The sequence below is a fragment of the Acipenser ruthenus genome, chromosome 15, assembly GCF_902713425.1.
Source record: "Acipenser ruthenus chromosome 15, fAciRut3.2 maternal haplotype, whole genome shotgun sequence".
NCBI lineage: Eukaryota > Metazoa > Chordata > Actinopteri > Acipenseriformes > Acipenseridae > Acipenser > Acipenser ruthenus.
The window spans coordinates 8028985-8052837 of NC_081203.1; the positions used below are offsets into that span (position 1 = coordinate 8028985).

At 38.9% G+C, this 23853-nt stretch overlaps 3 protein-coding genes across 6 annotated transcripts in view; 1 reads left to right on the plus strand and 2 right to left on the minus strand.

The window, feature by feature from the left end:
* The first annotated feature begins 1304 nt into the window (after positions 1–1304).
* Positions 1305–4619, plus strand: LOC117422504 (natterin-3-like). The gene is made up of 2 exons (XM_034037622.3): positions 1305–1431; positions 2772–4619. The coding sequence occupies exons 1-2, from the start codon at positions 1305–1307 to the stop codon at positions 3863–3865; spliced, it is 1221 nt and encodes a 406-aa protein (XP_033893513.3). The 3' UTR covers positions 3866–4619.
* On the minus strand, positions 4620–11033 carry LOC117421816 (uncharacterized). The gene is made up of 3 exons (XM_034036199.3): positions 10858–11033; positions 7533–7630; positions 4620–5920 (listed from the first exon to the last, which is right to left on the minus strand). Exons 2-3 carry the CDS (start codon positions 7555–7557, stop codon positions 5109–5111), a joined length of 837 nt encoding a protein of 278 aa, XP_033892090.3. The 5' UTR covers positions 7558–7630; positions 10858–11033; the 3' UTR covers positions 4620–5108.
* A 3327-nt stretch (positions 11034–14360) lies between these two features.
* LOC117397001 (G-protein-signaling modulator 1) overlaps positions 14361–23853 on the minus strand; it is a 65067-nt gene continuing 55574 nt past the window's right edge. For 3 of the 4 annotated variants that reach the window (XM_034909212.2, XM_058987106.1, XM_058987108.1), the window contains 3 exons: positions 20559–20718; positions 19755–19963; positions 14361–19145 (listed from right to left, as the gene is read on the minus strand). In XM_034909212.2, coding sequence (XP_034765103.2) covers positions 18945–19145; positions 19755–19963; positions 20559–20718 — 570 coding nt within the window. In that variant the 3' untranslated portion in view covers positions 14361–18944. The remainder of the gene's footprint in view (positions 19146–19754; positions 19964–20558; positions 20719–23853) is intronic. The other variant, XM_058987107.1, reaches the window with a different exon arrangement.

Genomic DNA, 23853 nt, shown 5'->3' on the forward strand with positions numbered 1-23853 from the left:
TCAGTACGAGGCACACAGTTCCTGTTGTACAGTGCCCTCACAGGTCGATTGCTGATTTGCTCTCTGTCACAATATCACAAAGGTTTGTTCAAATAGAATCAGCTATTAAGACATAGAGATTTGCCTGCAGTAAAATCTACATGAGTGCGTCATATTATTTATGAGTGGCAATAAACAGTGGCTATATAAACCTTTAGAGATTTGCAGTCTTTACACTCGTAGTGGAGCAGTGGAAGGTAGAGTACCCTGTATTACTATCTGTTATACATCTGATCAAAACATTTCTTATTTAAACTTTAAAATAATGTAGGTATTAGATTACCTAAACATAAAGGTGTACTATTTTGTTGTGATTTATTTAAGGGTTTTTCTAACACGGTTTCTACTTATTATAAAAAACATCTAATCAATTTTGGTATTCTGTAATTTAAGGCTGGCAGATTTCACATGTTCTCAGGAAGACAGCAAAATGCTCCCTTAAAGAAAGACAGATGTCTGCTATAGTTCTGCTTTGTTTAAATAATCTAGTATATGCAGGGATAACTATCAGGAAGTGGTGAATTTTCACAGTAATTTAGCACCTTCCCCATGCTTTTCCTATTTTACTATGTATTTACCCACCTTCCCCATGCTTTTCCTATTATTTGACTATGTATTTACCCACCTTCCCCATGCTTTTCCTATTTTACTATGTATTTACCCACCTTCCCCATGCTTTTCTTATTTTTCTATGTATTTACCCACCTTCCCCATGCTTTTCCTATTATTTGATTATGAATTTACCTGACTTTATCACACTTTGCTATGTTTTTAATTATGCTTTACCATAGCTCTCTGGGCTTTACAATGCACCATACTTTATAATGCACCATCTCTTTACAATGCTTTCACTACATTTTATTACACTTTGCTAGGCTTTTTTTATTCTGGGAAACTTTTATAAGAGTAACATCAATTCAAATAAAGCATTTGAGGAAAATTGAGAAAACAAGCAATTCACTTCTGTTCTTCAGACTGTCGTTTTTAATCTATACCGGTAGTTTTCTGACCAGTTCTGTTTTCCATGTTCTATTTCAAGCATTAACAGTTTCCAGTTTAATTAGAAAATATTATCATGTAATCTAATAACCTTTAAAAATGTCCCCAAAGTCAGATTATCACCATAATGACAGTAAGTGGGGATAGCAATTGGAGTATTCTTGGGCTGGAAAAAACAAGTTTGAAAACGATTTGGTCTAATGAGGATAGTCCGTTTAACCAGGCTTTTAATCTGATGATCCTCTGCATAATTCAACTATTTCTAGATGAAGTCAACACTGGTGGTTGTCCTGATCCTCTTGCAACTAAGCTTAAAATGTGTCCATCCATCCTCCATTCCACCAAAAAGCCTGAAGGAAATTGTTGAGAAGACAGCAAAAACTGATTCGGCAGGTAAATTGTGATTCTTTATTTAACATTGCTCATTGCTATCACTGTAGCAACTGCAGCCAATGTGTCTCTGTGTCTAATGCTCTCTTTAGATATATGTTAAGGGTGTGCAGATACCCTGGTTAATTCCCTTTAACTTGTTTTTGTTGTCAGGTATAAAAACAAAGCCTGTTAAAAGTATGTTCAATTCACAAAAAAAGCTGCCTTTTCGTAACTTGCCCTCATCTAACAACTGTGTAACAATTAATGGTAATTCACTTTGAGTGATGTAAAATCCACTTAAAATACATTTCATTTCACCCAGAGCACTCACATGCTAGAAACTAGCATTCTGAAACACATATAAAGTACTGAATGTTGACATAGAATGTAAAATGCGGGTGCAGTATATTTTTTATTGAACCTAGCCAAGTTTCTTTCTACTGTTAATTTTATGATTGATTTAAGATATGGCAGTATAAACATCAATTATTATTATTATTATTATTTATTTCTTAGCAGACGCCCAGGGCGACTTCCAGTCGTAAACAAAATACATTTTAAGAATCACAGTACAAATATGAATACAATTAAGAGCAAGATAAAATACAATTAGTTCAGTTCTAGCAAGTACAAGTATATGACAAAATACGATTCAATAACAATACGAGCAGATAACAGTATCAGTGATAGTTACATCAGGATATAATTAAATACTAAATACTACAGATTAAATAACACTTGACAAATTACAGTACTCTAAAGTACAGGATTAAATGCAGTAAAATAGGGAGCAGATAAGTGGAAGTAAAGCACATTAAGGAAGAGTGATAAAGTGTCCAGAGGGAAAAGAGGAGTTCTACAGGTGCTGTCTGAAGAGGTGAGTCTTGAGGAGGTGCCGGAAGGTGGTCAGGGACTGGGCAATCCTGACATCTGTAGGAAGGTCATTCCACCACTGCGGGTCGAGGGTGGACAAGGAGCAGGCTCTGGAGGCAGGGGATTGTAGAGGAGGTACAGCCAGTCTTCTAGTGCAGGAGAAGCGTAGAGGTCGAGTGGGGGTGTAGGGAGAGATGAGGGTCTGGAGGAAGCTGGGTGCAGTCTGGTCAAGAAGCCTATTCCACTCCAAGCTAATTAGGTAGAATTACATATTAAACTGCTTTACAACCTGGATGGAGATAGCGGTTAAAATTAGTTCAATTAAACAATTTAAAACTGGATCTGAAAAAATATCTGGACAAGTGCCGGAATGGTTAAAACTGTTTTAACAAAGAGCTGCTTAGGGTTTAAACCCAATAAGCTATTGCAATAATCTTTTCACCAAAAAAGCATGATTAAAAAGCACAATTATTTGTTTCTTTTCTTAGAGCGGACTCTCAATCCCAATCTTGAAGAAATCATTCCACCACTTGTGTTCAGCTCTGCAGTAGAACATGAAGAGAACCCAGACAAGCTTTTGCATCAGAGTGGGGAGAAGTCTCATTCTATATTCGGTGACAACATTAATCTGAAATGGGTTAGTTGGAACGGGACAATGCCTAATGGAGCAATGTCAATCTGGAACGGGTATGCTGAACGGTTAGACTATGTCTGTAAATTCAACTGTGAAGCTGGCTTTTACAACCCAAGTAAAGGCCCATACTGTCGGTATCCATATGCTGATAAAGAGTATTATGCCCCTAATTTTGAGCTACTGGTCAATCAGGACCACTTTGAATTTGTAGAGTGGATTGATGGATCATATGGTTCTGTTCCAACAAATGCCATCAAAACCTGTTCAGGGGTTGGTATCTATGTAGGAAAGAATAAGTATGGTTTAGGAAAGGTAGTCACTCAGCATGAAGCTTTCTTCCTGCCATGGGAAGGTGACGAGTACTGGTACAAGAAATACCAAGTTCTTTCCATCAATAGAGAATCCTACAGCCAGCATATATCCCATGTTGAGTATGGAATAGACCAGATAGAGCTGTTCCACCACCCTCCTGAAACATTAAGATTGTCCTCCGTCTCCAACAACGAATGTCAAACTGTGAAAAAGACAGTCAGCTTAGAGAAAAACACTGAAGTCAAGACTAACTGGGATATAGGCCGCTCAACTATGAATAGCTCAACATCCAGTATCAGTACAGCAGTACCCATTATTGGTAGCACATCTGTGGGGTTCACAAAGGAGAAAACTTTTCACTTTTCTGAAGGCACTTCTATAGTAGAATCCATAGGTCACTCAGTCTCCCTTGAAATAGACATACCACCCAATCACTCTTGCACAGTGAAAATGGAAGCTAAAAAGATGACCGCAGATATTCCCTTCACAGCACGACTGAGCCGCACATACATTAATGGGGATACTCACTGGACCACAGTTGTAGGCAAGTATGATGGTGTGCAGATAGGGGAGCTGAAAGCAGTGGTGGAACGCTGCCAGCCCATCACTGATGCGAAACCATGTCCAAACACTTAATCAGACTAGCATCAACAGCTTCTTAAATAGAACAGGACAATGTGAAACCTGTTCTGCTGCTATCTACACACATCTTATACTTATCAATGTCTGATGTGTGAAAGAATAGATGTTTAGAATGGCAAAGTCAATGTCCAAGAACACCTTGGAAATTAGAAAAATGTGAATGATTTCTTATGTTAAAATAAAAAAAAAATATTGACTTGAGAGATGATCAAGCCGAGTATATCTGGTACCTTTTTTAAAATCTCTTTTTACCCCATTCATAAGTAATATGCTATTATACAGTGTCAGTAAAATGTATCCCTGGCATGTACATAATTGGAGCTATCATTATCATGGAAAAATAGACTAAAATGAGCTACATGTAATCGGGAATATATGGAGGTGTCTGTCTGTACTTTGTAATGGATCTCCTCCTAGTGGCTGAGTTAATAATACTGACATCAGCAAAAGACACATACTTCCTTCACAACTGCAGAGCTTGTTCCAGTCCCTGCATCAAGTGATGCTACTAACATGTGTCACCAGACATCATAGTACTGTATATCAAGATCATGGTTTGCAAATGCAGAAACCTGATGTGGAACTAAACTGACTGCCTCTTAAAGGAATGACATGTCTTAATCCAATGATACTGTATCTGGAGAAGCCATGTTTAACAATGAAAGTTGCGTTAATTGAACCACCCCCACATAAAAGAAAGATACTGGACCATCTGTTGACAATATTAAAACATCTGAAACAAACAAAACATACTCTCAAATTTTATTGTAAAAAAATAAGGACAACACCATCATAAAATCTATTTGTATATTCAAACCTTTTATATACACGTACACATAGAACAAGCCTCAATTGAATCCTGATACTGTAATTGTGAAATCTAGAACTGAAAATGAGTAACATTTTATTGCATTCTTACACAAAAATTCAATTTCTAAAAGAAAAGGTTCCATTGAGAAACTGAATTGTGTCAAATGTTTATCAAAACAATGATATGCTATGAAGCAAATTGAGAACATGTGTTCCTCACTCACCAGCTATGTATACTATTTGGCATTCCTAATGTGACATCCCGTCTTCAATATTTTAAAAGATAGCCGTAAGGACATCCTGTTCTTTATATAAAAAATAAAAAAAACCCTGATTAACTATGTGGGTGTTCAGGAGGTAGTCTTCTTAATTAAGAAAACTGTCCTGGAATAAACAGGCTCCTGATGACTGCACCTTCATTAAGGACCTAACAAACAAAGCCACTGATGTAGAGCCCCTCTGGCTCCACCACTAGGATGGTCATATCTACTCCCCCTAGCGAGGCCTGCTGGGTACTATTGAGGTTTATCAGGAGCTCGACTGCAATGGCGACACCTACTTCCATGAACTCCTCCTCCTCTCTACTGCCCAGGTGCTCCGGTAGCAACGCTGTGGTGGTTTCTATTCCCACTGCCCCGCCCCCCTTTCTATGCTGCAGCTCTACAATGACCCCGCCCACCACATTCTCCCTCATCTCCATGACAATGGAAACTATAGCGAAGCGGGATACAGGATAGAGTCTGTGCTCTACAGAGAAGTCTCTGTGGTGCACAGTTTTGCTGTGTGGCTCAGGCCTACTGCAGCCCGAGAGCACTGACACCAAGTTCCTGGAGAAGCGCAGCAGAGTGTTTCTAGACTCCTCCCAGCCCAGCAGGACCAGGCTTCCCCTCAGGGGCCGCCCTCTGGTCACACTGCTCAGGGCTCTCCACAGTGCCTCCCTCTGGCCAGGGAAGAGGAACCGCAGCCGGTCCAGGTGACCTTCAACAAAGGCTGGCCGGGGGCGGGGATGTGCTGGCCGGTGGGCCACAGGCTCTTTGAGGATGAGTAAACAGGAAACCAGAATGAAGATGAGCAGGAGGAGGGAGGCCAGGCAGACAGAAGGGAGGAAGTCGGAGTCCTCTAGGTCTGGCTCTTGGGCTGCCGTCTCTTCTCTCTCCCCTGCCACTGGGTCTGTTTTTGGGACCTCACCCTGAGTGTCTGCATCACTGTCTTCAGACACATTGTCTTCCTTCCCTGTTTCTGTAGAGGAGCAACAGCAATTCAGTCATAACTTTAAAAAGCATCCAGTCATTGAAAACAGCTGAGGTATACAAATACGTTTGGCTTGTGTCTTCATCAGGGTAATGGAAAGAAAAGTCTCCATTTCCATAGTACAAGTTTGTCTCACTACACATTTGTCTATGGACTTCCTAAAAGGTTTACCTTTGTAGAAAAGGCAAGCAGAGTGAACAGCACTGAATGCATTGACATAGTGTTCATAAATTGAGCTAACATTAGGTCACTAACTGTTGGTGAATTTGGTATGTATATTTGGTAAGTTTCCACTCACAGTTGAAGTTAGTGCATACGTTTGTGTGAGATGCCATAAAGATAACAAAGCTATGTTCAAAACTGGTTCAGTTAGAACTGGTTTAAAAGGATATTATAGGGCAATACAAATGTGTTTGCTGTTATTGGGCAAGTCTGGGGTGGTTGTGCTATTGAATGTTAATAAATGTTTGCTGTGCTTCCAGTATACAGTAATTAGAAACTCTTTTGTAATCCTCTGTACTGTGGAGTTTTATCCAGTATGTTATGCTCAACGTGCTGTAATACTATGAAGATTTCTGCTTGTATAAAAACAACTCTCCTGAAACACACTTAAAGTAAAAGACTTTGTGAAGTTTCTTACACAAAGGTAAAACGTCTACACCAACAGCAGGGTTTAACTGCATTCATCTACATACATTTTACTTGAATCAACATTGTATGTTTTAAAGAGGACAGTATTTCATCAGGTAATGCATAAGCGTCATTTACCTTCAAAAAACATCACAACGTTAGAATAACATGCCCTTAGAGACCAATATTCTCATTAGAATAGTATTCGTCCGATTCATAAATCTGTATTGTGCTGTTAATGGACCCTTACTGGCATCATAATTAACAGGTGCCTCAGACCAGGCAGAGAATGAGATGTGTCTTAACGGTATCATTTCCCAGCATAATGTCTGCGTTTAGGAACATATTTAAGCCAATATAATAAAAGTCTGTTTAATTATCTAATAATTACTATGGGTTTTAATCCGAATATGGCCTAGAAGGTTTCAAACAGAGAAGGCTGAACTGCACTTAAAGATTAAGTAGCGGGGTACTGAAAAATATAGCGTTACATGTCCCCACGTGTTGTTACAACTGTTTAAAATAACTTACCTGTAATTTTTCTATTCATTGTTAATATTCTGACAACTTTTTAAAGTCGGTTTGAAAGCTCTTTTCAAAATGGCCTCTCTATGCACTGGGGTTTGAGATCTGACCTGTAAATTACTGCAGGAAGAGCCATTCAAAATAAATAAATAAATAAACTACAAGTGCTCTGGCTTTTCTGTTCTGTACTACATCATAGATCATTATTGCTGTGTTACCTGTTTGATAATGTGGCCAATAATCCTTGCACTATCAGTGGCACTAGAGCAGACATTTATAAAAAGAGCTTTGAAACAGTCTTTAAAAAGTGTAAAACGTTGTAAGGATATGTGATGTACTGTACATCTCAAGGGTTCTACCCTGGTTAAATAAATACATTTGAATGTTCACCCTGTAGGTGTGTGTGGATAGGTCATTTCATCTTCACCCAGCTTAGAAAACATACCTGTCTCACTTGAAACAATGGCCATTTCTCCAGGACCTCCAAAACTTGCTTTGTCTGGTCAGAGACCCCCAGGCTTCCAGAGTAGTCAGGGTGGAATTCTACAAGGAGAACACATTTGATAACATTCTGGAACATGAGCTGGATTTCAGGTGGGGTGGGGAGGAGAGGGCAGGAGGCAGTTACTACTTCTATCCTAATTACACTGCCTAAATAATAATGGGACTGTCACTGAGACAGGTAACCAATACCAAATTCACATTACCTATATAATGCGCAATCATCATGGTTTCAAAACAATATTGTCAATGGCAATCACATGGTAGTGTATTTAGGTAGTGTGGATGGAATACTTAATAAATCAGGAACCAGCGATCTGAGCCCCTGCTCAACATTTTTTAAGGCTGGGTTCACAAACCCTAATTAGCACTAATCTTGGGCTATCTAAAAGTAAGCTTGAGTTTAGTGGTAATCAGAGTCTGAGAAACCTGTCAACATTGATTACTCTGTTTAGAACAGAATTGTAATGTTTCAACAAGGTAGTAGTTATTTCATACTTATTTCAAGTGGAACAGTTCTTTATTAAATGGCTGCTTTCACACACCTTGATTAGCACTAATGATAAACAACCAAAAACAATTAACATGTGTAACCAAAGGAATTACATTTGAAGAAAAATATTAGTACAATTAGTGACTGATGATTAACACAGCTGCTTTCACAGCGTCATAGAGCAACATTCAAAAAGGGGTCCTTTAGACATGGATATATTGGACCTTATTAATGTAATTGTTTCTTTTAGTAGGGATAGATACAAGGTTCATGAAAATCAATTATCCAACCCAAATAGAAACTATTTCTCAAATTCAACTTACTTCCTTCTCAAGCATGTCTGACAAGACATATAATTCTACATTTCACAAAGCAAATAAGTGGCAGGCACGCAATACATTGCCTAAAATGCACAGAATTTTGAATGTGTCTTTTACCTGACACAGTGTCTCACAAACACGACACACAGCAGGAGTATTTGAACAGGGCTCCCTTAAACCTTGCGAAGCCTTTCATAAGGTTCAAAGATATATTGTGTATTGAGGGTTGTTTGTTGTTGTTGTTGTTTTAAACAATATGATTGTTCACAGCCATATTGACATTTATTTATATGTTTACAATCCCATCCAAAGTATTGAGACAGATGAATAAAACTAGACCGACTGGAGGTTAGGAAGTGTTTGACCCCCCTAACCCACCCCACCTAGGGTGACCACCTAACTGGACGGGACAGTCCCTAAATGTAAAACTCAAGTCCCGGTCACGGGCTAAATGCCTTCAGAATGGAATTTATCCTGGATTCCTAAACACTAGTGCAATTTTACAGTTTAGCGCCACAGTCAAACCTTAGCATATCTGTTTGGAGCAAAGCCCCACCCCTGCCTCATCATTTTGCAATGTGTTACACAGCCCCAAAATGATTGACACATTGGATAGCCAATCTGAGACATAAAACTATAGAATTCCACTATCATGTGACTTTTTATACTCACATCACCTGTTCCCCAACAGCCTGACACTGATTTGCAAAGGCATATTTACCAATTAGCGTAACAAGAGCCAATCAAATTGTGTGAAAGCACAAGGGCGGAGCTCATTTGCATACAGACTCCAGATTTAGCTGGCCAGTTAAATATTTAGCTAAATGTTAAATCTTGTATAAAATATAGCTGCTTATTGGCTAGAATATTTAGAAGAAAAAAAAACTCGTGATGTTTTGTTGGGCATGTTGTTTTACAGGTAATTTACAGCAAAAATTAAAGAGCACTCAAAACTGCAGCTGAATGTGCAGTATCGATATGTGAAATGTTACACGTGGATTTGATAAGTAGATCGGCGGTCAAATATAATTTTAGATTTATATAAAAAGGATAACGTTTGCAGACAGTTTTTATTTCGCTTAAGTGACAGCACACATGCAGTATGCCTTGCCTACTTGATTACTGAAGGTGAGCACTAGCCTACCGTTTGATTGATGTAATGTGTGGGGATGTTTTTTTTTTTTTTTTATTTGGGATAGGTGGGGGGGAAATCGTCACCCCCTAGGGCCGGTCCTGACTCGAGAACTATAATACTCGACAAGTTTGCAATGAAAAACAGGAGGATGGATTTAAACACCAGGTAAAGTAGGTTATTATTTAATATGTATGTTTAATAACTGCATAGTAGTGGTTATAAATGTGATTGTGGGGTGAAACATCACGGTTCTTAATAAGGCGATTTCGAGTACATTGCACGTTTGGGGTGTTAATTTTAAATTACAGAAACGTTTTTGTTAATTATTACTAGGCTGTCGAGCGATTACAAAATATATCGCGATTAATTTTGAGATTAAAAAAATATATAATCTCAGTTAATCTTTGTTTTAATCGCATATTGATACAATTATTTCATATCTCATTGAAGTTTGTTATATTACTGATACTATTGTAATGCATTTTCTATTGTTTTGGCTAGATTACAGTATTTGCACTTCTCTGATTATTTTATAAATGTTATTAGTGTAGAATTAATACAGCAAAAATGATTAGTTGGGACTGTTTTGTACTGCGTAATGCAACTGTAGCTTTACCTGCGCACTGTGACGTGGCTGCTGAACTGTGGGGAGTTTGGTGGTGTCTTGGGACGAGGGGGAGAGAGCGTTACAACGGGGTACTTTGAGCAAGTTTCATTGAGCTCTGTATTCCAATGCTGTAAATTTAAAAATAACAAATCTCTGCCAAAGAAATAGATAAGTATGTAAAGCTTTAAATATTTGCGACCTAAAGATCTGGCGAAGCATACCATAAAACTTATCTTGCTTCAGAAATGTTGGCGACCTGTTGCAATATATAAATACACTTGCAATACGAAATATGTATTGTTAGTGGAATTTGATATTTGTGCCAAAAATGTTTGCTTTTTTTCAGACGCGAAACACGCATAATAAAAGTCTCACAGTTATTTATGGCTTTACAGTACTGCTTTAATCGCAGAAGTTAACTGCGATTAATTGACAGCCCAATTATTACTGATAAAAATAGATAGATTTTGGCTGTACCACCTGAAGGATAGCATTTACCACGCAGGTGTAATTACCTCACTTCGGTGATACATGTATCACCTGCTTAACCAAACAGTATTTAAGTTAAACGGGGAGCATATAACACGTTTGCAAATGACAATAACATCTACCTATTTATTATTATAAATGTGTTAAGTTTGTTTAAAATATGTACCTGTTCCCTGTTTTCTATGCATGAGAACATTTTCAATTAACAAGTGATTTGGTACTTACATTGTGTTTGAGCTGGTAAACACAGTTGTGTCTTGTTACTTGGACTGAAGTATCTTCCCTGATGTAATTGCTGCAGCTGAGCAGACAGGGTCCCTGTATTGATTCAGTACATCGCAGATGCTTCTTGCCTTTCCTGCCTGAGAGGTTTGTCAGGTAATTCAGCACAGGTATTTTTCTCCCAACCAGCCTGCATTCCAATAGAGTAAACAAGGTCCTCCAGGTCCTAGTGCCCTGGGATTTCCTTTCTCGCAGTCTAGCTCCCTGCTGTCTGTGTTTTTTGCATCTCTTACCTTTCAAACCATTGCAGTGGTGTAGTGGTAAATAAAAAAGTGGGTAAACCGCTGTTTGATGGATTTGAACAGATATATTGAACAGATAAACATGAACAGATGCATTGTTATTAGCCCTCAGCCAACCAGAGTCCCCCATTGTAGATGGCATTTAAAAACAACACATAATCCGGCCACCCACCTAATATTTTTTTGTGTGCACACCAGCACCTTTTACAAACCACTTTAAAACTGCAGTGCAGAACACTCGCACACACTCAAATGGACACGCAGGCCAGTGGCCACGCCCCCCCCCTGCTTGTGCCACAGTTCTGACAGAGCTCTCAGCTGTCAGCAACACAACACAACACACACTCACTGTTAAAATATCTTGTCTTTAATCCAGGATTTGCACATTACAGGATAGTAGAAGTGAGTAAACGGTATCCCTTATATGAGAAGTGGATAAATGCTATATTGCCCAAATTCAAAGTGGGTAAACTCTGTTTACCTGTGTATACCCTCGACTACACCACTGGACCATTGTATACTGTATCACATCAAACAAAAAAATGAAATAATGGGCACCTCTTTGGACGAACCTGCTTCAAAACATTCTGCTCATTTAAAAAAGAAAGTGAATTTAAAATCAACACTGGAAAAATGTGTCCGTCTGGTCTATAATGTCCTACATATTGCTGTGTACATTGTAAACATTTGTGTTTTTAAAGATATTTTAAAATGGTTATATTCTTCGATTAGAGATGTTAAACAAATTGTGAATAACAGTTCCTGTATTACAAGAGTGGGCAGTTCTTTTCTCCAACCATATTCTAAATGGTGTATCTCTGATAAAGGGATTTACCTTTTATCAATTAAATAGTACCTTTTAAACCTGGAGTGAAATGGCTAGCCTTGATGTACCTGAGTAACCCTCGGTATAGTTTCTTTCTACTTTTCATTGTGTACAGTAGTAGTGTATTGCTTCATTCCCAATTCATAATGGGAGTTTCTGTTCCCTTCAAAAAAGTATTTGGGTCATATTACTTAAGTATCGAGTGTCAGTCTATGTGGTGTGCTCTGTGCTCTATATTGGTTGAGAGAAGCGCGCAGACACACACACACACACACACACTGAAGACTCCCTGTGATATCAGGGATATTACAAATCATACATGAATCAAACACATGCAAACATGAAAACTTGCAAGTCTTAAATGGTTGTTGAGGAGTACAAATGCATCTCTACATGACAGTGAACCTAAATAAGGCTGAGCTTCTTTTTTCATTGCTGCATTCGGCTTGGATCTGCCCTCTATGCCCTGACGCTTAACCATTACAAATGATATGGACGTGTGTGTTTTGGAAACTATGTGGCAGTTGCAAGCGAAAGCTAATGTATCAAAGCTTTTTATTTCCGTGAGAGGAACCTGGCAGTGATACAAAACTCACAAGAGACATTTCAGAAGCAAACAAACTAGAAATCCTTTCTCATAACCAGAATGTCAAGTTAAGGTTGTAGTGCAGTGGTGCACAGCTCAGGTCATGTCCCTCCTGGTTTTTGTTCTAACCATCCCCTAAATTAGTTAATTGGACCAATTAAGCACCTAATAAGGTCCAATAAAGTAATTTGGGGTGCAGTTGGAATAAAAACCTGCAGGGACATCCACTTGGGCAGGGGGAGGCAACCCTGGTCCTGGAGTGCCACAGATACTTCTGGTTTTTGTTTTACCCAAGCCCCTTAATAAATTAAATGATTTAATGATTGGCTTAATTGGTTAGAATTTCCATGTGTTCCAGGTATTTAGCAATTGATGATTAAGAGATACCTGCAGGATTGAGGCACGCCAGGACCAGGGTTACCTACCCCTGTACTAGGGCAGTGGTACTCTGGCCCTCAAGATCCACTCCAGTCCTGGTCTTTATTCCAAGCAGGTCCTAAATTAGTTAATTGCCTCTTAACAGCTTCAATTAACTACATTAGAACCGGCTTGGAGTAAAAGCCTGGACTGGATTGGATCTTGAGGGCCAGAGTTGAGTATCACTGCACTAGGGGTTGCTAAAGCCTCAGGTATAAAGACTTCCAAAACCATTTCGACAGGTTTCGAAACAAGAGAGCAACTACATAGCAATCACTCAAAAATAAAGGATTAGCTTAAATCAGGATATTGTTATTGAATGTTACAGTAACAGACAATTCAATAAAGTGTTCTTTAATTGCAGCTGAGGTTCAAGAGCTGGACCTCACTGCCTTGGTAGATCAAGCTCCAGCCTCGCCTTCATCAGGACAGAGACCTGGGGTCATATTCACAAAGCTGACTTAAGTCTAAGACCAACAAACGGGCTTAAGTTGCTTTTGCTGACTTTATTATGACCGAGTCTTAAGTCTGTTTCACAGAACGATTTTCTGGGGGGTCTTAACTTAGAGCAGCGTTTCTGTCCTCGCGCAACGTCTTCACTGTCTTCCACTCGAGAGAAAGCCGTTGCCTGAGGGACAGATTGATCATTTTGCTTCTTCACTGGGATTTAACAGAAATCATTATGTCATGTAAATATAAATAATGTAAAATGTATATATATATATAAAAACCCGCTATAGATAAACACAAAACTACAGCAGAGCTGGTATTACTTTGGATGTTTCTACCTCTGCTAATAAAGTCTTCATTCCTCTCAAGTCGTGCTTTTGGTGCTGCTTGTTATAAATTAAACGTAGATTTACAGCCCTAATTATAGATCTAATGTTAATTGTATGATCTACATTGCAGTAACATATTTAATACTGTAATACCAAAAAAAAAGCTGGAATTGCATTGCTTTGGTTAGTTGATGGAGATAGATCGGTATGTAAAATATTTGTTAGGGTTTCAATTAACCGTTTATTAAAATTGTATCGGCTTAGGGTCGCTTAGGGTGTTCAGATATGCTCGCCTAGGGGTGTTGTTTGACACGAGGCTAAACCAAGTCTGTGGATTTTTGACCATATCTGAACATCCTGGAAAGTGGTATTGCATTATAAAATAGCAAAATGGTTGAATTGAATTGCTTGTCAAGTAAATCAGGTAGAGTGGTTCTAAAAGTTTCAAGCTGTGCTGGTATGGTGGTGACTTCTGCACAGGCTAGAACACTTGTCAGCCAATGAGATTGCTCCTCTGTTTGATTACAAATCTAGACACAGATGATATGCATCTGCCCCCCACACTAAAACCCCAAAGAAACCAACAATAGCACAAGTGAGTTGACTGTTTTATTAAAAGCAGTGGAGGAAGTCAAACAGTGGACAGATCTTCATCTCCACTAGAGCTAGGCTTTACAGAACATAGCCCAGTTTGTTGCTGAACTGAACATAAATACAAAGCATTATATACATATGGCAGTAAAGTAAAATGCGTACCTTTTAATACAAACCCACATGGCTAGCTTCAGCCACAAATTAGTTTATTAGATGCTATAGTCAAGTAAACGCCTTTAAATGGAACTGTCTGCTCAGGCCCTGGGTGTCTCCACCCCTCAATCGGAACCAGCATTCCCTCTAAGGCTAAAATGCGCACATTTTTTGCAATAACTGGCAACAACCTCCGCACTCGGTTTACTAACTTTTGCAAGTTTTTATCATAAATATCAACCTCAATCGAGACGCCAGCATCTCGAGGTAAACCTTTGAGAGAATTCTTGCAAAGCATAACGTAAACACATTCACGTCTGTCTTGCAGCGGATTCTCTGATTTCCCTCTGTAAAAATGCACGTCACATTAGTGCATTATTGTTTCGTTAATTTCCTTCCATGCTACCTGCCTTTTAATAAAGCTATAATTAGCAAGGTTAAACCATGGCTGTTTCTTAATTGAATTATGTTTTCTGGCGATGAAGAAATTAGCTCAAGCTATTTTTTTTTAGCTATACATTCCTTAAAGGAAATTGACACACTCTTTGTTTCACAGACAGTCTGTCTGGAGACACACATCTTGTTAAATTGTGCAAATAACAAGGCAGAATTAGCTAAGGAACAACTGGGAGGATTAATGATGTGTTTACATTGAAAGGGGAGCTATTTAAATTACAATCGGGTGATACACAGCAGTGAACCTGTGTAGCAACGACTCAGTCAACACGCCTTTTTATCAAAGTGTTTCATATTTTATCCTGGTTATTGTAATACCAGTAAAACGCTAAACTTAATGTGGAGTCCTGTACATAGGATTAATCTTGCATGACATTGCTGGACTGATACTAAACTGTTTCATATTTTTGTTGTTATTGTAATGCCAGCAATAAGATAAACAGGTCTTTATGACAGGTTTGAAGTGTCTTCAGGTGCTTTACTTACTATTACAGCAACAAGTCTGAATGAAAAAAAAGTGGTAATATGTATTAATTATTTTAACTAACAACATTATATTTATGTTCAAATGTCATTTAATTATTAATAAAAATAAAAAGTGGGGAAAAAATTGATTTGGCCATTTTTGAAAAACGGAATTTGGTATTCCGAAGAATGCAAAAATTAGTAGCCCTAAAGATAGTTACAATTGAAGGCAGTGCAGACACCAGTGTTTTATACAATAGTATAAAACTATTTTATTCAGGCCATGCAGTCTATATCTATGATAACAACTGACAAGGCTGCCTAGAATCTCAGACATGCTTCATAAAGGTAAATATACACTTCTGTGCAAAAGTCTTAGACATGTTGAATTTTTCTACACTGATGCATTGTGAGCATCAACAATTTACTCAAAGCCTCCACTAGTGTTTTCTACTACTATAACAACCTTGACTTGCATAAAGAAGGAAAAACATTGAGTGAAATAGTTCGAATCACTCGATTTTCAAGGCATGGTCTCTGAAGCATAATCAACAAGTACAGAGAAACATAATTTGTAGTTGACAAACCCAGGACTGGAAGACCCAGAAAGCTGGCTAACAAGGATGATAATATCCTTTAGGAATAGAAAGAAGACAAGCATTGAATTGACAACAGAACTGGCAGAAGGCACAGGTGTCATTGTCCATCAAATCAACAGTACAAAGGTCACTCATGAAATCAGGACTTAAAGGATGTGTTGCAGTAAGAATACCTCTGTTAAGAAAGGGGAACAAGACTAAAATATGCTGCACAAGAACACAGAAGTTGGACTATAGAACAATGGTCAAAAGGTGCTTTGGACTGGAGTGGAGGCTTTGAGTAAATTGTTGATGCTCATAATGAATCAGAGTAGAAAAATGCAAAATGTCTAAGTCTTTTGCACAGCAATGTGTATAATATCTATCTATCTATATATATATATATATATATAATCAGAGAATGATTCAGAAGCAGAGCTGTTGTTTAAATTTAAAGTAAATTGTAAAATTACTGAAATACTTGTATACTTGAAATATTGTTTCAAAATTGTATAATGCAACAAAAATATATTAAAAGGGTTAATGCGTGGCCGATGGTTCTCACTGATACTTTACCCTTTCTCAGTCAAAACAGCAAGTTTCTCAGTATGTAAAAAGCTTAGAGGGAACGCTGATCGGAACTACTTTAAGACTGAACGTGCATTCTCACTGCTTGTACTGGAGGTGCTGCTTAGGAGCTGATGAGGCCCCTGGTCTGTGCAGCCTGCTCCTGGCTCTAAAGGGATGCGTGAGGCTTCTGCTCTGTGCAGCCTGCTCCTGGCTCTAAAGGATGCGTGAGGCTTCTGCTCTGTGCAGCCTGCTCCTGGCTCTAAAGGATGCATGAGGCCCCTGGTCTGTGCAGCCTGCTCCTGGCTCTAAAGGATGCATGAGGCCCCTGGTCTGTGCAGCCTGCTCCTGGCTCTAAAGGATGCATGAGACCCCTGGTCTGTGCAGCCTGCTCCTGGCTCTAAAGGATGCGTGAGGCTTCTGCTCTGTGCAGCCTGCTCCTGGCTCTAAAGGATGCATGAGGCCCCTGGTCTGTGCAGCCTGCTCCTGGCTCTAAAGGATGCATGAGGCCCCTGGTCTGTGCAGCCTGCTCCTGGCTCTAAAGGATGCATGAGACCCCTGGTCTGTGCAGCCTGCTCCTGGCTCTAAAGGGATGCGTGAGGCTTCTGCTCTGTGCAGCCTGCTCCTGGCTCTAAAGGGATGCGCGAGGCTCCTGTTTGTACCCCTGGTACAAGGTTACACATGAATGACTTTCACTTTTCATTTTCAATCTTTTAAAATGGCATTTGGTGATTTTTTGAGGCTACTTCAATTAAACACATTCTTTGTATTCTATCATAGGCTGTCGGTGCTCTATTAATAGGAAATCTAAACTCAGGAGAGACTTCATGGAAGGATTGTTCGGATTGGGCTACACAAACGTAGAACACGTCATCTGCATAACTGCATTGGGGAACATTATTGAAAAGGTTATTTCCATATGTTTTCATTATTGAGTAAAATGTCTTAAACATTGAAATATACAATTAGGAATTAAGGTTAGTGAAGCAAGACTGCATCTAGCTATGCGTATAAAACGGTTGGCATTGTAAATGTAAATGGTGCTGCATCTTATTGCTCATACTTACTCTATTTGTTCCTTTTTCTCATCCGTTTCTTCATAGGGAAATGCATGTTTTTTTAAATGTTGTACTTCTAATAAATTATATATGCTTACCATGAAACCCAATTTGGCCCAGTGTTTTATCGTACATTTTCACATGCCATTTGAAATGACTACAAGTGTCGACTGTTTATTTAGATATTTAATTAGTCCTGTACAGTGTTTTAGATTTCTGAAAAAGGTTCCCATCTGAGAATCAAGAAGCCTTCCAGATTCTCCTGGCCATGTAATTAGTACCATACACATGTATAGTAAAGGCTAACACTGAAGGTTTACAGGTATTGTTGTAGCCCACATCAGAATTAGATGTCTAGGATATAGATTCTGAGCATAAATGCTTTAAGTCCTTTGGGCTCAGGACTTTGTCTTATTTCTTAAGACTCGATGTGGTTGGGTAAAAAAAAAAAAAAAACCTGGAAGGCACTAAGGCTAGCTCTGGGGAGAAGAAGGTGTGCTTATTTCCTTAAAATACTTCTATGTTTGAAGACTGGAATATATCTTCATGTATATTTCTTCTTTAAATGAATACTAAGTTCTGTAATTTATTTGAAAATGAACATTCTTTCCACTGAGTTCCTAATTAACATACTGTGGTCTGTAGGAAGATGTTTCCCATCTAGACAGCTTAGAATACCTCTTACTTTTGTGATGGATTATAAACCCATTTCACCTGCTGAGCTGGTAGTTTTAAATCTTCATGCAATTAGGCTGGTATACTGATTTAAGAAAAGCAAGTGAAATTAAAAGTGCTTTCACAGTAAAATTATACAGTCAACTGATAGTTGTCTACAGTAAACCTTGCTGCTTCAACCCTGCCCTCAGCAATCACCAAGGAACCAGTAAATATGTGTTCCAGTACCCAACCTTTGGTGGCCACAAGCAGCAACCAGCAGTTACTGGAATGTCCAGCAGGGTTATCTTGGTTGTGACATTTTCAAACTAAGCTAACATGAACATTCATCCTGTAGCTCTTCCAGCCCATCTTGGAGATCAAACTTGACTCCCATATCATTTCTACAACAGACAGCCCCAAGCAGGCATTCATACACAGAGGTCAACGTGGCTCTATCTGAATGAAATGTATATGTCTGGCAGTAGATCCAGTCAGTGTAATTCCATCGTGCTGGTGCTAATGCTGGTTTTCCAGAAGTAGATCTAGTCCACGTAGTTATGGGGCTGTAGTGACTGTAGCTGGATGGGGAAGTCCTCAGTTTAACTCCTGTGGGGCTCCAGCAGGATTAGAGGGTGTTAGTCCTGGGGCAGTCTTAGCTGGGTGGAGGTGACGGAGGAGATGGGGGCTGCTCTTGGGTCTCATCCTGGTCGTCTGAAGAAAGGTGGACTCGCTGCTCATCCAGTCGCTTGGCCTGGACCCGCTGGATCAGGCTGAAGAAATCTTCATCCGGGACAGTGGGGGCTCTGGGTCCTGGATCAGGTGGGGAACAGCGCTGGTCATCAATCCTGGAAGCCTGGCAAAAAAAAAGAGAACGGAATAAAAAAAGAAATGGATATTATTTTAAACATACCTGGTACTTTCATATCATTTCACATGCTCTATTACTTTAAATAACCCTTATAAAAGTGTACTCTAGTAAAAGCATAGCAAAGTGTAATAAAGCATAGGTAAGCATTGTAAAGAATATCAAGGTTTGGTAAAGCATATTAATAAACATGGTAAACCAGTGTAAACTATGGTAAATGCACAGTAAAAACATGGTAAAAAATACAGTGGTAAACTTTTATAAGGGAAGTAAGTAATACAGATTGTTCCATAAGTCAGGCATCACAGACAATATCGCATACTGTATTAGGCCAATTAGGATGTCCACTGTTAAATCGTTCGGCCACACCCTATTGTATCTGTACTAAACATCAAAATGATCCAAATATGTTCCTCTGCTTAAAGACATTTCACAGCTGAAATAAATAGAGATCCAAAATTAGCATAACGCCTATGATGCTTGGCTTACAGGACACCCTGTATAATAACAGTAAAAAGATGTTTATAGGATTGGAGTAGGACTCTTAAAAGGCTTTTGGTACATTTGCAATAACATAACATAAGGGCTGAAGATTACCTGGCACTTCATGAGCATGTTGAAGAAGTCGTCGCTGGGCTCCTGGGGGTCGGGGTCAGCGCAGAGGTGCCCCAGGTTGTTCTGAGTTATCCGCAGTCCCGGCAGGTTGTTAATGCTGGCACGCTGGTCATCTAACCGCCGGCTCTGAGAACTCGCAATGAGATCGAAAAACTCCTCCGTCTGGGGCGATGTCATTAAGGAAGAGGCGGCTAGAGGCAAATGAGAAAATACAGAAAACATTAGGAAACTCAGCTGAATCCCGTATGATCAGTCAGAAGAAAGGACAGGTCTGCTGACTGCCGTGGAGTGGAGTGTAGGTAACCTGTGGTTTATACACCACCCTCCACCAAGTACTGGCACCCTGTCCTGAGAAGGCCCCACAGTATTTAGCTTGGGTAGAGCGGTACTTAACAACGCATTCCTTAAAACAGTCCTTAAAGTTTTGTGAATAGGAACCTGAATTTCCATATGGAAAAAAACTAAAACAAATATATAGCATTTATATATGTATTTGTTAAACCGTGTATTTTGTTTTTGTTACCAAAAATGTATAGCATTGAAAAAAATGTAGATTAAATGGAGTAGGTGTTTTTTTTTTCCTAAATCAAATATGCCCTACTTTAAGTTCACTTCAGTTCAGTACTCATGGTACAATCAATAGCAGCAGTAAAGATATGAACTGAATAAACAACTGCCCTTGAGCAGTATCTGCAAATACTGCTGCTACAGTAGGTGTTTCCATTGGAGTCTACTGAACACAAGAGGGCATGCCTCAGTTAACACTTAAATTAAGGAGTATCTCACCGATCCTGTTGTCCAGCGAAGAGGCATGGGTGGAGGAAGCCCCTTCCACTCCATTTTGCTGCTCATCCAGCGGGCAGCGCTGGTCGTCCATGCGGTTACTTTGGAACTTACTGAGCAGGTCAAAAAAGCATTCTTCATCCGAAGAGTGACGACTGATCTTCTGAAACACAAAAACAGGCGGGCATGATAAAAATACTGGGAAGACGATTTAATTACTCTCATATTTTAATACATATGACAACATAATTCTTCAATTTTATTATGATTCCAATTCGATCACTATAGTATTTTTTATAATAGGCACCATACACCTATTTATCTTTGTATGTTTCAAATGAATCAACTGTTAAGTTAGTGAACTCAAAGTCAAACTGCCACCTCCTTAGCAAGGGCAGCAGTGTGGAGTAGTGGTTAGGGCTCTGGACTCTTGACCGGAGGGTTGTGAGTTCAATCCCAGGTGGGGGATACTGTTGCTGTACCATTGAGCAAGGTATTTTACCTAGATTGCTCCAGTAAAAACCCAACTGTATAAATGGGTAATTGTATGTAAAAATAATGCAACTCTATGTAAAATAATGTGATGTCTTGTAACAATTGTAAGTCGCCCTGGTTAAGGGAGTCTGCTAAGAAATAAATAATAATAATTTACGAACCAAACTCTTCGAAGATTCTGTCTCTGGGCAGACTCCGAGCCCCTTAATTACACTGGCCAGAGAGAGTGATGTCAACCCAGATAAAAAAAAAAAAAAAACTTTATCAACTTGCCTTCTCCCCAGACTCCCTGAGCTGCAGTTTCTCAGGACCGCAGGATCTATTAAAGTACCGCCCAGGGGGACAGCTTCAGCTAAATGAGTCCTCTGCCTTACGAGACCTGTCACTGTTATAATGACAAGCCATTCCTACACCTGAGATTGGAAGCGTGAAACTACTTTTACATATCCTGTCATCACTGCGAGAGAGAGACACAGAGACCCAGTGCTGGAAAATGAAATCTATCAGTTTTAAATACACATGTAAACCTGGATATTTTTGTAAATGTTTACCAGGCAAAACTTTGTTGAGAGACCACGTCTTGTTTTCAAGAGGACCATATTTGGTTGGGAAAAATGTAAAAGATTCAGTGTTGAGATACAACTTCTTGAGCCAAGTACGTAAGCTCCTATGTGACAAGAAAGTAGGTCAACTAGTGTAAGCTGTGTTACAGTTCATTAGGGAAAACAGCAACCGAACCTGGGCCCAGCCTACTGGGATTAGAAAAATAAACCGTAGCAAGGTAGTATTGGCAGACTGTCAATCAAAACACAAATTCACAAATCAGAGCTAACAGATATTAATGTTTCAATATTAACTAAATCAAGTTATTAATCAAATTGATTAATCTTGTTACATAATTGATGTATTATAATGTTTGGAAATACTGTTACTTGATTTATTACTGTCTTGTTCACAATCATGATTATTATTATTTATTTCTTAGCAGACACCCTTATCCAGGGCGACTTACAATCGTAAGCAAATACAGTTCAAGTGTTACAAGTAATACAATAAGAGCAAGATCTTGTAATATGACTTTGGATAAAATATGATCGATCACTATTTAGCTTCAGAATCACACATTAAATGAAAGGCTCCTACAGAGGCTGCTAAACAGAATGTAAAACAAACAGCTTTCATAAAACAAACTTAAAATTCATCGCAGACAAAAAGTATTCCTGTCGTTTGTAGTTAAATCAGGACTACATGTACGATCTAGCACAGCCACCTCGCTTCAAACAACCTGCTGCTTACTTTTTAAACACAGTTAGAATTTTAGACCCGAATAGGCACGTTTTCTTTCTTTTGACTGTACTGATAAAATAAATTCCTGGATGGGACAAATCACATTACAATGAACATGCTGCATATATTGCTTTTATTAAAGAATGCCAGGCGCCCTTGGGTGACCGAGTTTTGGGACTGTTTCAAATCGATTTCCACATCTGTTTAACTTGGCAAAGCTTTGCCTTACACTTCCAACCAATTCGGTGGATGCAGACATGCAGTCTCAATATATGGGCGAGTCCACACCAGACTGCAAATGTGGTAAACAATTAAAAGAGGTGGATGTAAAACCAAAGAAACAAACAATAAACTGCTTTAAAATCTATGAGGCTAATTCTGTAGCCTGAATCCCTCTCATCTCTGGAGACCTGTGTTCTAAACTGTCTCAGCACTGAGATGTGCTCACAGCCCTTGACATTGTCCCTAACTTTCCATTACATTCCCAAGCACCACAATTAAAAAGGGATGAAATAACAAAACCCCTGGGGCAGAAGCCCCACCTGCCCTTTGTGTCAGTGAATCCAAGGACAAGGCACTGTATTTAAATTGCTTTCCACTCCATAGATATTAACTACTGATCTTCAATACATGTCACTACTGTACAGTCTCGCTACCTTAAATAAGTATGTTATTCCAGGTTTCCTCTTTAGAGTAATAACACAAGTCATCTTAAATGACTGTTAAACTGTACAACGTACTCTGTGTAAGGGTGCACTGCACGCAGCTGCTTTTAGTGTTAGACGCAGTCTGCAGATTCAATATTAAGCTGAACAGATACTTATTCAATAGATTGCTTCACCAATGCTTATACACTAAAACCTTAAGGCCACCTCAGTACAAAGGCTAGCTCACAATTTAGGCCATTATTTTCAAGTCTGGATTTGCTTCAATTACCGGCAATGTAAAGTCACCTTCAGTATTAAGGCCATCCCTGTATTCAGTATTAGTAAGTAGTTGGATTCTGAATAATATAGCGTTATACGTCCCCACGTGTTGCTACAACTGTTTAAATAACATACCTTCATTTTTCCTTTCATTGTTAACATCCTGACAACTTTTTACACATATAACTTTAAAATCTGTTTCAAAGCTGTTTTCAAAATGTCCACTCTAGTGCACTGGGGTTTGAGATCTGTCCTCTAAATCACAGCAGGATGAAAATACATAACAAGTGCTCTGGCTTTTCAGTTCCGTACCACATAATTATTATTACTGTGTTACTTGTTTGGCAATGTGGGCAATAATCCTGACACTATCAATGCACTAGAGCGGCCATTTTGAAAAGAGCTTTATAACATACTTTAAAGTTATAAGTGTAAAAAGTTGTCAGGATGTTGTCACCATGAAAAGAAAAATTAAAGGTACGTTATTGAAACAGTTGTAGCCACACGTGGGAACATGTAACGTTTTATTTTTCAGAAACTCGCTACTTAATCTTAAAGGCCACCATCAGTACCAAATATATCAAACCTCC

What these genes read in the sequence shown, in the direction of transcription:
- LOC117421816 (XM_034036199.3), bottom strand. Translation starts at nt 7,557, where the DNA reads ATGGCCATTGTTTCAAGTGAGACAG. An exon ending in CATTGTTTCAAGTGAGACAG is followed by an intron (nt 5,921 to 7,532) that starts GTATGTTTTCTA and finishes GCTCCTCTACAG; the next exon opens with AAACAGGGAAGGAAGACAAT.
- LOC117422504 (XM_034037622.3), top strand. Translation starts at nt 1,305, where the DNA reads ATGAAGTCAACACTGGTGGTTGTCCTGATCCTCTTGCAACTAAGCTTA. An exon ending in AGCAAAAACTGATTCGGCAG is followed by an intron (nt 1,432 to 2,771) that starts GTAAATTGTGAT and finishes TTCTTTTCTTAG; the next exon opens with AGCGGACTCTCAATCCCAAT.